Raw genomic sequence first — 14,681 nt, 5'->3', positions numbered from 1 at the left:
AGTGCCACTTCCAGTCTCCCCAGTGTCACTTCCAGCCTCCCCAGTGTCACTTCCAGCCTCCCCAGTGTCACTTCCAGCCTCCCCAGTGCCACTTCCAGTCTCCCCAGTGTCACTTCCAGCCTCCCCAGTGTCACTTCCAGCCTCCCCAGTGTCACTTCCAGCCTCCCCAGTGCCACTTCCAGCCTCCCCAGTGTCACTTCCAGCCTCCCCAGTGTCACTTCCAGCCTCCCCAGTGCCACTTCCAGTCTCCCCAGTGCCACTTCCAGTCTCCCCAGTGTCACTTCCAGCCTCCCCAGTGTCACTTCCAGCCTCCCCAGTGTCACTTCCAGCCTCCCAGTGTCACTTCCAGCCTCCCCAGTGTCACTTCCAGCCTCCCCAGTGTCACTGCCTTGTTATAGGCATACCTCAGAGTTTGTTAGTACTGTTATTTGTCTTCTCAGCAGACATGTCGTAGTCAAGGCTATCAATATTGTGTCTGATATTTTCTCAAAACCGATGAATAGGAAATCTAATCGCGCACACTTCCATGAAGTAAATTATTTTGTGTCTAAAGAGTCCAGTTAATAAATGAATTTAATATATACTTTGTAACTTGTTTATGTAAAAAAAAAAGTACGCCTTATCAGACCTAGCGATCTATAGGGCATATGATGTAAAGGTAATCTATGATCGACGATTAGCAAGAGTGTCATGTGGCCTGCACAACGACTAATCGTCTTTAATTTTCCCAACTAATGTTACGTGCCCATTAGAGTTGGGTCAGTTCAGGAGCGTCCTAAAAATCCCGAAGTTTACAATCCCAGTCTTCTCTGAGATTCGAACTCGAGATCGATCGGTTCGGAAGCCAAGCCCTTTACTGCTCATCCACCTCGCCCCCAACTTGTTTATGTGGAGGTCATAGATGCTTAGTGTTCCACACCTCTTTTTTGAAAAAAAAATGTTGTTATTTGTAAGAGGCTTTAACTTTACACAGTTGATAGAGATCATAAAAACATCAGATCAATAGGACTTCAGGCTGATCTGTCAAAATCATTAACTATGAATAATTTTGGATCTTCGACCTTGTAATGAACATGAAAAACTGATTTTTTTTTTACCACTCGCTAATGGACACATACACACACAAAATGACTGAGTACTGACACCGTACGTAAAAACGTCTGTGTGTGTATGTGTCCCAGAACTGTTGGACTTTACTAGTAAATAAAGACATTGACCTTCAAAACTTGGGAGATCAGGCATTTCGTGTGAGATGTAAGCCCATGTGGGTTGTATGCGGACTTTCATGCGTCTAGTGCAGGAAAAGGGACAAGCAAATAAAAGCAAGAACTATGAACAATTTCTGAATAAAGTTTTTACATTTGCTGTGATACCATAAAAATTCGTTGCAATTTATCTTTTGGAAAATAAAGTGGAAAAAAAAACAATTATTCGTTTGGAAAATTACACAAATAAGTAATTTTAAACCTTTTAACAAACAGTATGTAAGTTTTCTGTTAGAGGTTTAGAACAAACTCTAACTGTTTAACAAGCGAAATATTAAAAATACTTTAAAAAAAACAAAACAAAGCTTATATTAATGTGTATTAATTAGTTGGGATCAGTCATATAATTAATTTGTGTAATAGATCTAGACTAACAATAATAAATCTGTGCGATTAGAAATATTTTTTTTACCATATTGTTTTTGTTTAGCGCAATTTCATGCTTTTAGCGTTCTCAATACGCTATATAGGTCCTATCAGTTGTCTGAACCAGTTGGAAAGGGAGAGAAAGAGCGCGGTAATTGGGTGATCGCTTTTTAAATTTTTTTTTTTTTAATGGGCCTTCTCAGGCCAACGTAGTAACAAAAATCTGCTAGCGAAGAGTCTATGAACATGGAAGATTGTATAGTTATCTCTTGTTTCTATTTCATGTTTGTGTTCATTAAGCCTAAGACGGCAGCCTAATATAAGGAAACCAAATCAACTTATACCACCACTTCAGTCAAGTACACTTTCTTTCCCTTGTTTGAGATACCAATATATTACCAATATTTAATTAACTAATTGGCTAATTTAAAAAAAAAATTGATTTTTGTGTTTCAGGTAAAATAAATAATTGTACAAAATTTCAGAGATAACTTTTTCGTTTCCATCGTGTTATATTTTGTTTGATTTTAATAAAAAATTATCAGGGACAATAACTGTACATTTACTAGCAGCAGACACCGAGTAGTGCGCCCGTTGATTTGTTTCTCCGTTTTTATCCATTCCTGCCTTTTACCTTGGCTAGAACTTCTTTCAATGACAGGCCCGTACATTCTTTTATGTAGTCTTCCCATCGCTTTCTCTGTCTGCCTCTTCTTTTTTCTCTTGGTACTGTTCCCTGAAGGAAGGTCTTTGCCACGAAGACCTTATAATATGGCCATACATTTTAGAGTCATATTATAGAGTTTTATTTTGCGTGTTTTTGTTTTTACACTAGTCAGCAGGTCATCGTGACTCCAATTGCTGTAGTAATTTAACCTTGTCTCTTATCCCTTTATTTGTGATGCGGTCTTCAGTCTTACTTAAATCTACTGACACCCAAGAAATAGTAAAACAAGACTTAAAAAAGAGTCACATAGGCCTACTGGAATATGAATTTCATAAGTTGTAGAGCTGGTTGAAAAACTCGCACTCAGCTGCCTTAAATTGCGGTTCGCTCCAACACACACAACATATAATAAATTCAGAAAATAATTTGATAATGTTTGTTCGAATTAAAATATACCTTTAATTCCCGATTAAACTAATCCCGTTCTAAACATATTACACTATAAAAAAAAAAAGTATAAATCGAATCACTTGGGTCTACAATGTGTAAGCTAGACGATACCCCCCCCCCCCCCCCCCCAGAGATCAAAACAGCTCGACACGTTTACACAATAATATGACTGTGTTACAAATTATATAAGACCTCATGAAAGAGCTCCTAATTAGTGTGAAGCTTAGCTTGACTTAGCCTACACTAATCAATGTATAGTTATCCAAGACAATAATAAACTTGCCAAGCCTTTTTAAAACTTGGGCACTTATAGTGTCATTGGACCTTAATTTAGCAGGCTACAAATAAAATCGTTACATAAATTAATGACATTATTAACATATTTAGATTTAAATTGTATTTCACAAATAAACAATCCATTAAAATTTATAGTTATAAAAGTGCTTATAAAATTTTTAGAAATTTTAAGAAATTAATATATATAACTAGATAGATGTACATTGATATTAATATCACAAAATCAAGTTGTGAGGGTAGGGAAAAATCGAACTAGAAAAAAGATTTCTACGAAAGGAAAGTTACACCTTTGCTGTTGAGAAACAATATTTCGTTACTGCAGAATCATTTCCAAGATGGCGCTTGCCGATGTTTGTGGCTTCAAACTCAACGAAGATTTCGGTAACGATTATAGCTTCGGTACTTTACCAACAGTAAATGATGCTTTAAGAGCATCTCTTAATTTTACTGTGCCGGCAGGAGTAAATGTAAGTTATTTTTTTCCTATCTACTGGGATTCTAGATCTAATTCTAGTGAGTAGACTACAGACACTTCAGCCTTCAGGACTGAGACATAGATGATTAGATCTAGAGACTCTCACACAGTCACAGTGAGTGGTGAGTGAGACAGAGTAGAGTAGTAGAAGAGTCATGAGAGTTTGACACTGACAGACACTGAGACAGTAGTCGAGAAATTGAAGTCAATGAAATTATTGAAATAACCCACAAATTTCACAAACTGTCAATCATTAGAAATATTAGAATTCAGAATAGAGATTATAATTCTAGATCTAGAATCTAGACTAGATTCTAATATTTTAGTCCATTTTAGATCTAAGAGTAAGATATAGAGTAAAGGATGGTTGTCTGACACGCTAAGCCATTCTCCGGCCATTTTTAAGTTTCAAAATTCATAACTCCGTAATGCCTCATTAGTAATGGTCTAACCTATGAATAAACTGATGGTGTCAATGAATTCGTCATCCTTTTTTCTATAATCATAGCTATTTTGTAATGTATCACTACGCAGCGGCATAGTTAAAATTAGATCTGATGTGAAGAGGGGTAGGTTGGGTTTTCTGATGCGTAAAAGTTTTCGTCTGGATTTTTGTCTCTGTAAAAGTTGTTGGCCTGTTTGTAGATTTATCGGACACTTCAAAGACATTTCATCCTTAATTTTATTTATTCTGTACATTAGCGCAACGACACAAGCCATATTATCACTTTTCCCACGCTCCACGCTTTCATTCTCGGATTGTAACTGACGTCACACCATGGCCACTACTTTGGGCCTAGCCTAGCTGGTCGCGCTTGGGGAAAAAATCGCCTCTGTTGCGGGGGAGAAGAGGAGGAGTATTCTCTCTAGTCTACCTACTGGGCACTTTTTTCCCCGTAGCACAGATCCGCTAGCGCAGTGCATGCCTGTCTCACCTTAGCCTTTTTGGTACCAGTCCTGATCTCTCTCTCACCTGCTTTTTTTTTTTTAGAGCGTGTAATGGTATGCTTAAGAGACATGGAAAAAAGCGAAAGGGGGGGGGGAGAGACTTCATGTAGTATACTCTCTTTTGATTTTGACAATCTCTTAGAATGTTGATTTTTCACACAATGGCCATTTAGCGCACCTGGTCGATCAATAATTGTAGGCTCGAGGTCTACAATGATAATGCTATTGTGACTTTTTTTTTTCAGCTGCCCATTGATGCCAATTTATTATCATATACGGATGTGCACCTAAGTGCTATAACATTTGTACATATTTGTTGCATATTAAATGGTTTAAAATAAATGGTTATACGTTTTGCATACACCACATTAACTTTTTTTTTTATAAATATGTTACAAATTTTTTTTTTTTTGAAACATGTAACAAACACACACAAGAACACATACATAACTTCAATATACATTTTGTACTATATTATTTCAACAAACAACAAAATTATTCTTGTAAATGTTTAAAAAAAACAAAACAATTTGTTTACTTCCCCATATTTACTGTGTCAAGTTATTTCCCTTTGATGACTAGCGTCATATAACGATATGTTTTCTTATTCAGAAAAGGTAAAACTTGTTGGCCACCCCCATTTACATGTTTAAGTGGGAAAGGAAAGTCTGGGTTGTACAATTTATCTGTTTCTAGTGTCTATTTAGAAGCATTATATCTGGGGTTTAATTGGCTAATGCATCTAGGGGCTTAAAAATCGTCTTAGCTCCAGACCCTATCTCGTTCTTCCCCTTGGGAGAAAAAAAGCTAAGTTTTACAGTAGTCTACTTTGACCCCAGATAAAATTACTTTCACTATAAAAGGGAGCTGTACGTGTCGGAAGTGTGACAAAATAGTCCATGCGCAATATTTATGCGGAAGTTGGGTAGTAAACATTGAAATAAAGAAAATTTAATAATAATACATCGAGGTGGCCGATATGCGAGACGAAACCCGGGTGTCCGACAACCATCCTTTACTCTAGTAATATACTAAGACTAAACATACTTGATACTAGACTATACAGGTAGCAGACCTGCCTACCGTTACGCAAAATTGCTAAAATCTCCCAATAATGACCTCCAGTAGCCTGAGTAGGCAAATGCAGATTTAACTCCTTGCGTTACTCATTTCATATAATTTTATTTTCCCTCTCTAAGTGGTCACGGGGGTCACGCTAGGCCATCCTACTAAGTCCTAAGCCTAAGTACTATCAAGGGGAAAAAAAAGAAAAGGTGGAGTGAACACATTGTGCCCAGATATATAGATATGTTGGGTTGTTGGTAAATCTATGTACATACGTTGATTGGTTCTTGATAGTAATTAGATCTAGTAGATTTAATCTAGAAATGAAGAACACAAGAGTGGTGGAGTGGCGGGTTGGTACCGTTCAGTTAGCTATTACTACCTATGTGGGAAAAAAAACAGAAGCACGGAAGAAAAGGACTGATAGAGATTGCGTTTTTGATGTTTTTTTTACCATAGGCGCACTAAAGTTGTGTTATCGATTACTTTAGACAATGGCCTAATAAGGTTAATTAAGTTTTTTTTACTTATTAAATGACATTGTATAATGAAAATATATATCACTTTTTTGTTTTCACCAATAGAAGTTAGGATATTTGAAAAAAACATTTTTTTTCAGACAATTTTGATCCCACTATTTTGTCCACACCTCTCTGGGTCATTCTCACATTTCTTGAAGCTTAAGACCCTATAATTTGTTTATTTCCTTCAATATTTACATTCGAAATAAGTGAAGTTCATAAAAATAAATGAAATTTATAAGCTTTGTGAGCTAGAAATTTACTACTAATACTAGATCTACTATTAAATTTCTTCAATAAGTAGATCTATCGTCTATAAATCTAAATTCCAACTTTTTAACTTTTGGGCAAGGGGTGTGTCTCACCAGCTTAGCTTGCGACAAGCTCTCCTCTCTCTTCTTCCATGTCAACCGATGTTAGGTCAAAACGGCACAAAAAAAAAATCTTAACTTTCCAACTGTTATACATACAGTCATAATTTATACACCATTGGAAAGTTGCTAAAGTATTTTAATGATGTACTAACGAAAAATTTTTTTTTTTCAAAGATGAATATTTTTATTTCACATCCTTACTATTACACCACTGTGACTCTTTATTTTTTTAAGTTTATTAGTAGTAATTAATTATTCAGTGATGGGAATTTTCTGAAATTTTTCGAGATTCCAAAAATGTCTTCTGATCCGATTTTCTAATTTTAAAAATCCGAAATTTTCCACTTTTTTTTTTTTTTAAATCAGATTTTTTTTTCAATTTATTTTGTATAAAAAAATATCTGATTTTATTATTTGTCCATTTGCAGAAGAATGCAAAATAAGATTTTTGATTTGTTATGAACACAGTTTTGACACAGTTATAAGTTCTAATTGTAAAAAAAAATCTTGTGTTACCGTACTATTACTATTGTCTTAAGTCTATATCTCTGTCTAGACTGGAGTGGTTTGAATCAGTCTAGATAGATATATTCTAGATAAGATATCTAGTTTCTTTAATTTGAATACTTTTGATCTAGACTAGTTATGAATATATATATATTCAAGTTTGTGAGTCTGTTTTGACTTGACTATTTTTCTAGTTGCAGTCAGATGTTTACAGTGCTTTTAATGATGACAGCAACAATGTGAAAATTCACTTTGAACATGGCACCACAACCCTGGCATTTAAATATCAGAATGGAGTCATTGTGGCAGTAGACTCCAGGGCTACAATGGGTCCATCTATTGGTAATTACTCAACATTGTGCAATTATGTTCACTCAATTTGGTTGTAATATAATATAAGATTTGATATAAGATAATGATTTAAAACTCTTCATGAACATACATATTTCTTCACTTTTTAACATCACATTAGTCTTCTGATTGAAGGGTTGAACAAAAAACATATATATTAACTATTTTGACACCTTTTACATTAACCATGTTTTATATATATATATATACATATTTGTTCAATTTTAAATTGGTTGTATGTATACTATGCTATAAACAACGTTCTTTATGCTATCTCAAAAAGAGTCCCAGAATGTGAAGAAAGTTATTGAGATCAACCCTTATCTACTGGGTACCATGGCTGGTGGTGCTGCAGATTGTATGTTCTGGGAAAGAGTGTTGGCTAGACAGTGCAGGTCAGTGATGCTCAAGTTTAGCAGACATGTTTTCCTACTGTCTTTTTAGCACCCATGTACTCTGCTGACTAGTAAAAATTGTATTCCTTGTCATTTCACCAATAAATATTATTTCAGAATCTATGAGCTCCGCAACAAGGAAAGAATATCTGTAGCAGCAGCTTCCAAGCTACTGGCAAACATTGTGTATGATTACAAAGGAATGGGTCTTTCTATGGTCTGTATTAGGAGCATATTACATTATTAGTAAACAGAGCTAACTTGTTTAAGCCAAATTATGGATAGTGTTTAGAGAAATTAAATCTGTGATTAAATTTCAATAATAAATGAAATTCACTCATAATATTTTCACTTCTAATTATTTATGCAATCTAATCATTTACTTCTATTTTGTTTTCAGGGAACAATGATTATTGGTTGGGACAAAAAGGTATGGCCAATTATAGATTAATTAAATTTTTTGTTTTACTTTTGTACTAATCTATGTTAGTAAGTAATGAACAAAATAGAAAAAAAAAATTGGTAGGAGTTTGTCGTGTCATTATTTAATATCTATGGTGGAATGCTATTATCATTAGTTTTAAGATTAATCATTTTCAAATAATGACTCAAGTATTGCAATCTCTAGTCATAATTGAATATTGTGTTTGAAGGTTCTGAAATGTTTGTTTTTATAATCTTCTGTAAATTCCATATATAGGGGATGTACCTGCTATCAGTATCAAACATTTTTTAACTTGAAGAATGTGTGAAAAGCTTTTCACTATTCCCTAGTTTTGTTGCATTGAGAGTATTGGGTAGGAAACAGTTTGGTAGACAGTAGACACAGTTTGGGAGCCTTTTTTGAAACCATCAACTAGCCTTGTTTTTGTTGTATTTCAGGGCCCAGGACTGTATTATGTAGATAGTGATGGTGACAGGCTGTCCAACTATGTGTTTTCTGCTGGCTCTGGCTCTGTTTATGCCTATGGTGTGATAGACAGTGGTTACAAGTGGGACCTATCAGATCAAGAAGCCTATGAGCTAGGCAAGAGAGGCATCTACCACGCCACACACAGGGATGCCTATTCTGGTGGCATAGTTAGTTGTAAGTCATAGTTAAATAGTTTCAGTATTCAAGTTCTACCTATGCATATAGATTGTGGTTCTCAACCTAGGGGAAGTGTCTTAATAAAAACAGGGCAAGCCTTGCTAACATTACCTAGAGTGTTGAAGTCCTAGGCATGGAAATGCTTCCTTGTCCATGACAAATGAATGAATTTGCTGGTGTTGAATGTTAGATGTAGCCTTATTTACTTCATTCAACCATTAACTTGTGTCCTGTGATCTTTTCCAAATTTCATGATCTGCTGACTAGCTTCTTTATTTATGGATAAAGACCCCAAGTCCTACATTTTGGTTTGAACTCATCTATTCTGGTCTTATTAAAAGTATAGCATTAAATGCCCTGGATTATTGCTGGTGCTACAATACTAGTCTGAAAAACAAATGAGATGGTTTGCTTTAAGTTTATAATTTAGCCTGCTCTACCAGATAGGCAACCCAAGCCTTAACACTGTAATCTCCAGATTTTACCTACTACAATTTAAAAAAAAAAATGGTTTTGTATTAAATGGCCCATCCTGTTCCTCCATTTTCTAAGTCTAGTTTACTCACTTGTTTATGACTGTGTAGTGAAGACATCCAGATGATTTAATGCCAGCCTAAAGTTATGAAACATCCTTTAAACCAAAGGCTTTTTGTGGGTTATTCAGAAACACTGTTAAAAATAAAAGCTTATCTAATTGTGCCAACAAAATTTGACTTATCCAACTCTTGCACCACAAGCTTGATCAAATAAATCTAAATTTAAAAAAGATTAGTGTTTTATATACACAGAATTTTTCTTATCTGTAAATCTGTTGTCACATTTGAAGTAGAAAAAAAATATCTTCTTTCAAATTAAAGGTAGACATTGAGTATACCAGTATTCTCATTTTAAAAACATTATCATCTAAACTCTGCCTTGTTTATCTTTGCCAACTTTTATGTGATAGGTTGTAGCAGACCTGCCTACCGTTACGCAAAATGCATATTTGTTACGCAAAATCTCCCAAAAATGACCGTCAGTACGCAAATACGCATTTAACCCGTCGCATTACGCATTTCATATCCTTTGTTTTTCCCCTCTCTTGACTAGCTTAGGAGCGGTCATGGAGGTCACGCTAAGCCGTCCTGTTGGGGTGGGGGGGGGGACAGAAAAGGTGGGGAAACACATTGTGTCCAGATCTATACGTTGATTGGTTCTTAAAAGCAATTTGATTAAGTCTAGAAATGAAGAACGCGAAAGTGAGGGAGTGGCGGGTTGGTACCAGGTTGGTGCCGTCAGTTAGCTGATACACCAAGTGACTTTTTTTTTTTTTTTTTTTTTTTTGTAAGTTCATTAGTAGAAATTAATTATGTTGAATCCCTGATTCCCGTATTCATTTGTTTAGAAAAAATATCGAAGTGCTATCGATTCAAAACACATTGATTGACATTGTAGATATCTAGTCTAGATCTGGATTCAAGATCTAGAATCTAGATAACTTTTTATTCAGGAATAGATCTAGTTAGAGTCTAGTTAGTTATTACAACTTTACGTTATCATTATGTCATGATTCTCTACATTAGTCTACAATCTAGATCCAATTTAGTTGTAGTATGATTTAGATTGTCTAGATCTAGATCGATAACATCTACTACCATCTAGTCTAGATCTAGACTAGATTCTTAGTCTTAGTATAGATCAAGGATGAAGATATGCCTACGAAAGTTTGGAGTAGACCTACGTTTGTAGCGGATCCACGGCATCGGTAACACTCTTGAGCCCAGATCTAGAGTAGATTATATTCATTATAAAGACATAGATCCAGATCTAGTCTAGATATCATCTCTATTGTTGTATTGATCTAGATTTAGATTGTAGATCTAATCATGACATCTAGATCTAATATATAATAAATATAATATATATATATGACATAATAGTGTATCGTGTTACGCATTCTGGTGCCAAAATACGCATTTTGACCATCAGCGTTACTCATTTGGACTTTTTTTGGTAGGCAGGTCTGGTTGTAGATATCCGTTAGCTTAATTTAAAAAAAAAAAAGAATCTTTTGTATTTGATACATTTTAGATAGTCTTGTTTTTTTTATTGGTTTTAAATGTGTTTCAAATTCTATTCTGTCCTTTCCATTCCAGTATATCACATGAAACAAACAGGTTGGGAGAAAATATCAATGACTGATGTGACAGATTTACATTACCAGTACGCAGCAGAGAAAGAGAAAGCTAGGAAATAGAAACAAATTTGTGTTGTATCATTTTGATCCGTTTGTTCATTTTAAATTGATTCTTTTGTTTTCTGCTTTTTGACAACAATGGTTCCCAAACTAAATCTGTGTAGTCAAACTTTGTAACACCAAACAGAATCATTGGATTATAGGCTATGGAAATCAACTCTTGTGTACTTTCTATTTGTTGTTAGATATCATGTCACATTATGGATGAGTCTTTTAATAACTCTTCTAGTTTTATATAAAATATTAAAATTTGTTCCATGATCTTTCTTTAAACAAATGTGAATGTAAGAAAATGAAAATATATTTGCAAATGAACATTGTTTGAATAAAATTTTTTTTGTTTTTGTTTTACAATGTTTCTTTTGTTTTGTTTGTGTATATCTACCTGTATTAATGTGAGTATATATATTTATTTTATTAGTTTTAAATACTGTAGACTTAAGTTAGGATGTGTGGCAAAGACCACTTGGTTACCTATCAAAGGGGCTTCAGTTCAAATCCTGACTAGCAGAATTGTGTTTGTTGAGCAGCTTAAGGCAGCACCCTAGTCCACACAAAAGATTAGATCATAGTGCTCTGAGAATGCTCTACCAAAGCCATTATTTAAAAAAAAAAATGTATTACAATGACCATTTAGTAAGTGACCATTAAAAAAAAGTGAAATTCTTAGTTTTATATATATATATATAGAGAGAGAGAGAATATATATTAAAAAATTGGCTTAAAACTTGAACCTTCATAAAATTCTAAAATATACATTTCTGAACGTCAGATTTTTTCAGCTTTTTAAATTCCTGTGTTATTTCTTTTAATAGTATACATTTTGCACATAAAAACACATTGTAAAGTATTTCATAAAAAGAAAACAACATAAATCTAACAATTTTAGAACATGTTTAATATTAGACCAGAAATTGTCATAGTGCAGACACAAGAATTAAATACATTTGAACTTGTCTCAGTCTTGTAGATACAGAAATAACATAGAAAAAAAAACTGTTTTTTTCCATTCATAAACATTGTCATGCAGTATTATACATAAATAGGAAACCAACTTAAATTGTAACCACCCCCATGATGCCACATAAAATGTTGGTGCATGTTTTATTTCCTAAAATTAGCCACTATGGGTTATCAGAACTGCTCAAGCAGCCACCATGTTCATATTTTAGTCTTGTGTTATTTTGTATTGACAAGGAGTTACAGTTATCCTAGTTGAAAGTGATTTTGTTTGATACACAAGAAAATCCTTGTAAATTATTCAACTGTTCAATGATAAAAACATAGTGCTGAAATTCGGCCATGCAGTCATCTTGCTCAGCGGATCACAAGTTTAGTAGTCTCACTAATAAAACAAAAGTATACAGTCCTCTAAGAAATGACTCCAGATCATTTGAACTGATGTGGCATAAAAAGATATTCTGATTAATTTGAATTAGCTTCTTTTTTTTTTTTCTTACTTCTATGTCATTACTGGAAGAAAAAAAAAAGACTATTTCTAAGTTTATACCCAGTTCCTAATAATAATTTCAATAAAATGTCAATTTTCCATGTGCTGTACACTGTTTCTTTACTCACCCATAACAAGCCATCATGTCTGTATGTTAAGTTCCCCTCTCAGACCTTGTGATCTATGGGGCAGATGATGTAAAGGTCTGTTACTGTGGCCCACAGTTAATGAGGTTGTCATGTGACCAGCACAAAGACCAACCCCTTTGACTTTTCCACAACTAATAATAATAATTGTCAGTTACCCAGAGCTGAGTGGACTCAGAGGCACAGAAAGATCCTCAAAAAAAAATCAGTCTTCACCAGGAATCGAACACAGGACACCTGGTTTGGATGCCAAGCGCTTTACTGTTCAACCAATGCTCCTCCAGCATATGTCTAGTGTGGTACAATGAGTGGTTGACACCTCTTATATTGCTGTTCTATCAATCAAACACACACCAGACAATATGCACTATATGGATATGTTCAAAGTTCTTAACAGAATGGCATGGTTAACTTCTTCAAATTAGAATCAATACAAATCTCTTACAATTGAAATGAAAATGGCAGAGCTGCAAGACTTGACCAAAAAAAAACAACACCCAAGAGAGATGTAGCAGAGAAATATGATATGCATGCAGATGCTTTGTGAAAAAACAAATTATTAAATCTTTTTTTTTTTTGAAACAGAAAATAGAATACAAAATACCCTCACATTTAACACCACTAACAACTGAAGTAAATATGTATATTGCTCATTTATTTTTCTTGTAGAAGTATGATTTAAAATCTGATAATTTGAAGTCTCTCTCTATTTCCTTTACTTTTTAAAAATATTTTTTAATTGGCTTTAAGTTTATAACCCTAATTTAACTTAAAATGCAGATCATCTTCACCTACCCCTTAGTCTGTTGGGCACCACACAACAAATGCAGATTTTAAAATGTTTTTAGAGTTATGAAAATTCCTATGGAAAATAAAGTTTGATATGAACATTATTTGTGATATGAACATTATTTTTGATCATGTGAGAGTAACATATTGTTATGGTTGAAAGATTCTTGTCATTCAACATACAAAAATATATTTGTCTACCAAACTGTTGCTGAAGATTTACTGTAAACAACAAGAAGTAGACTTTCTCATTTCTTTCTCATCAAGTAAATCTCTGGAATCAGCACCATCATCTTCAAACTCAAAGTCATCCTCACTGTCTCGTGGTGCATCCATAGGCACAGGAAGATAGTCCTTTCGTAATCCATCAATACTTAGTTTGTTATTGGACCTTTTAGTTAGCCTGGACTTGACTGCGTCAGGAAAGTTGGCCAGGTGGGCAGCCAGGCTAGGTTTGGAAGGGGTCAGTTTATGAAGTTTCGTGTCAGAGACAGATCTAAACTTGTGGGACTTGGTCAATGGGCTGCCAGGGCTAGATGCCTGGATGACAGCAATATCAGTGTTGGGCAGGGAGGAGATGTGTCGGTGAGCACCCACGTGGGAGGTGAAGTCTTGGAGGTAGCCCTGGTGTCCATCAGAGTGATTACATGAGTTGAGGATGTAGTCAATGATAGGTATAGGCAGTGGTACACTCCATGGGTCTGGTTCTGAATGAGTAAAGTCCTTTTAAAAAAAATAGATACATACTTTTAAAGCTTGCTGTGTTCACTATAGTAACAACAAAAAATATATGATAAAACAAAGAACAAAATAATCAATAGATTAGAAAGATCTTGTTCACAGATTTAGAAACTTAACAAGCCTAAGTGATTGCAACTAATGTCAGTCTGAGGTCATGCATACAACTAAAGTTGAACATAATTTCCATTTTTCACTTCACTAAAAAAATATGTTCATAGTTAATTTAGAATAAAAGTTTGTTAGCTATTTGAAGCATGATAAAGGACATGGTGAGGCAGGATTCTCAACAGGCTATTTGTATTATTTTTTTTCAAACTTAGTTTAAAAACAAAAGAATGCGTTCATAATTCCCTAAAGTCACACCTATTTCAAGCCTAATCAGTGCAAAGATAAAATCAAATTAGAAAAAGTGCTTTTTATTTAGTAAATGAAAATATAATAGAAAGCACTAACACAATAGGGAGTATTTTTCTCAGAGAATGTTGACACATGGTCAAAATAGAACTTGCATTTATCAAATACCAATTTCACCCATTTATTTCTTCAAA

General features: G+C 34.3%; 2 protein-coding genes across 3 annotated transcripts in view; one reads left to right on the top strand and one right to left on the bottom strand.

Moving 5' to 3' along the window:
• The first annotated feature begins 3,352 nt into the window (after positions 1-3,352).
• Positions 3,353-11,354, top strand: LOC106067989 (proteasome subunit beta type-5). Its single transcript, XM_056035439.1, has 7 exons — positions 3,353-3,512; positions 7,130-7,277; positions 7,570-7,681; positions 7,799-7,898; positions 8,082-8,111; positions 8,564-8,768; positions 10,907-11,354. Exons 1-7 carry the CDS (start codon positions 3,381-3,383, stop codon positions 11,005-11,007), a joined length of 828 nt encoding a protein of 275 aa, XP_055891414.1. The 5' UTR covers positions 3,353-3,380; the 3' UTR covers positions 11,008-11,354.
• Positions 11,355-11,884: 530 nt separating this feature from the next.
• The window catches only part of LOC106069288 (uncharacterized), a 161,328-nt gene continuing 158,531 nt past the window's right edge, over positions 11,885-14,681 (bottom strand). For both annotated transcript variants that reach the window (XM_056035424.1, XM_056035423.1), the window contains exon 19: positions 11,885-14,115. In XM_056035424.1, coding sequence (XP_055891399.1) covers positions 13,612-14,115 — 504 coding nt within the window. In that variant the 3' untranslated portion in view covers positions 11,885-13,611. The remainder of the gene's footprint in view (positions 14,116-14,681) is intronic.

This window comes from Biomphalaria glabrata, chromosome 7 (genome assembly GCF_947242115.1).
Source record: "Biomphalaria glabrata chromosome 7, xgBioGlab47.1, whole genome shotgun sequence".
In the NCBI taxonomy this organism is placed as follows: Eukaryota; Metazoa; Mollusca; class Gastropoda; family Planorbidae; genus Biomphalaria; species Biomphalaria glabrata.
The sequence above is the reverse complement of the archived record's forward strand: the minus strand, read 5'-3'. Positions and strand labels throughout refer to the sequence as shown.

What these genes read in the sequence shown, in the direction of transcription:
- LOC106067989 (XM_056035439.1), top strand. Translation starts at nt 3,381, where the DNA reads ATGGCGCTTGCCGATGTTTGTGGCTTCAAACTCAACGAAGATTTCGGT. An exon ending in GTGTTGGCTAGACAGTGCAG is followed by an intron (nt 7,682 to 7,798) that starts GTCAGTGATGCT and finishes ATATTATTTCAG; the next exon opens with AATCTATGAGCTCCGCAACA. An exon ending in AAGGAATGGGTCTTTCTATG is followed by an intron (nt 7,899 to 8,081) that starts GTCTGTATTAGG and finishes TTTTGTTTTCAG; the next exon opens with GGAACAATGATTATTGGTTG.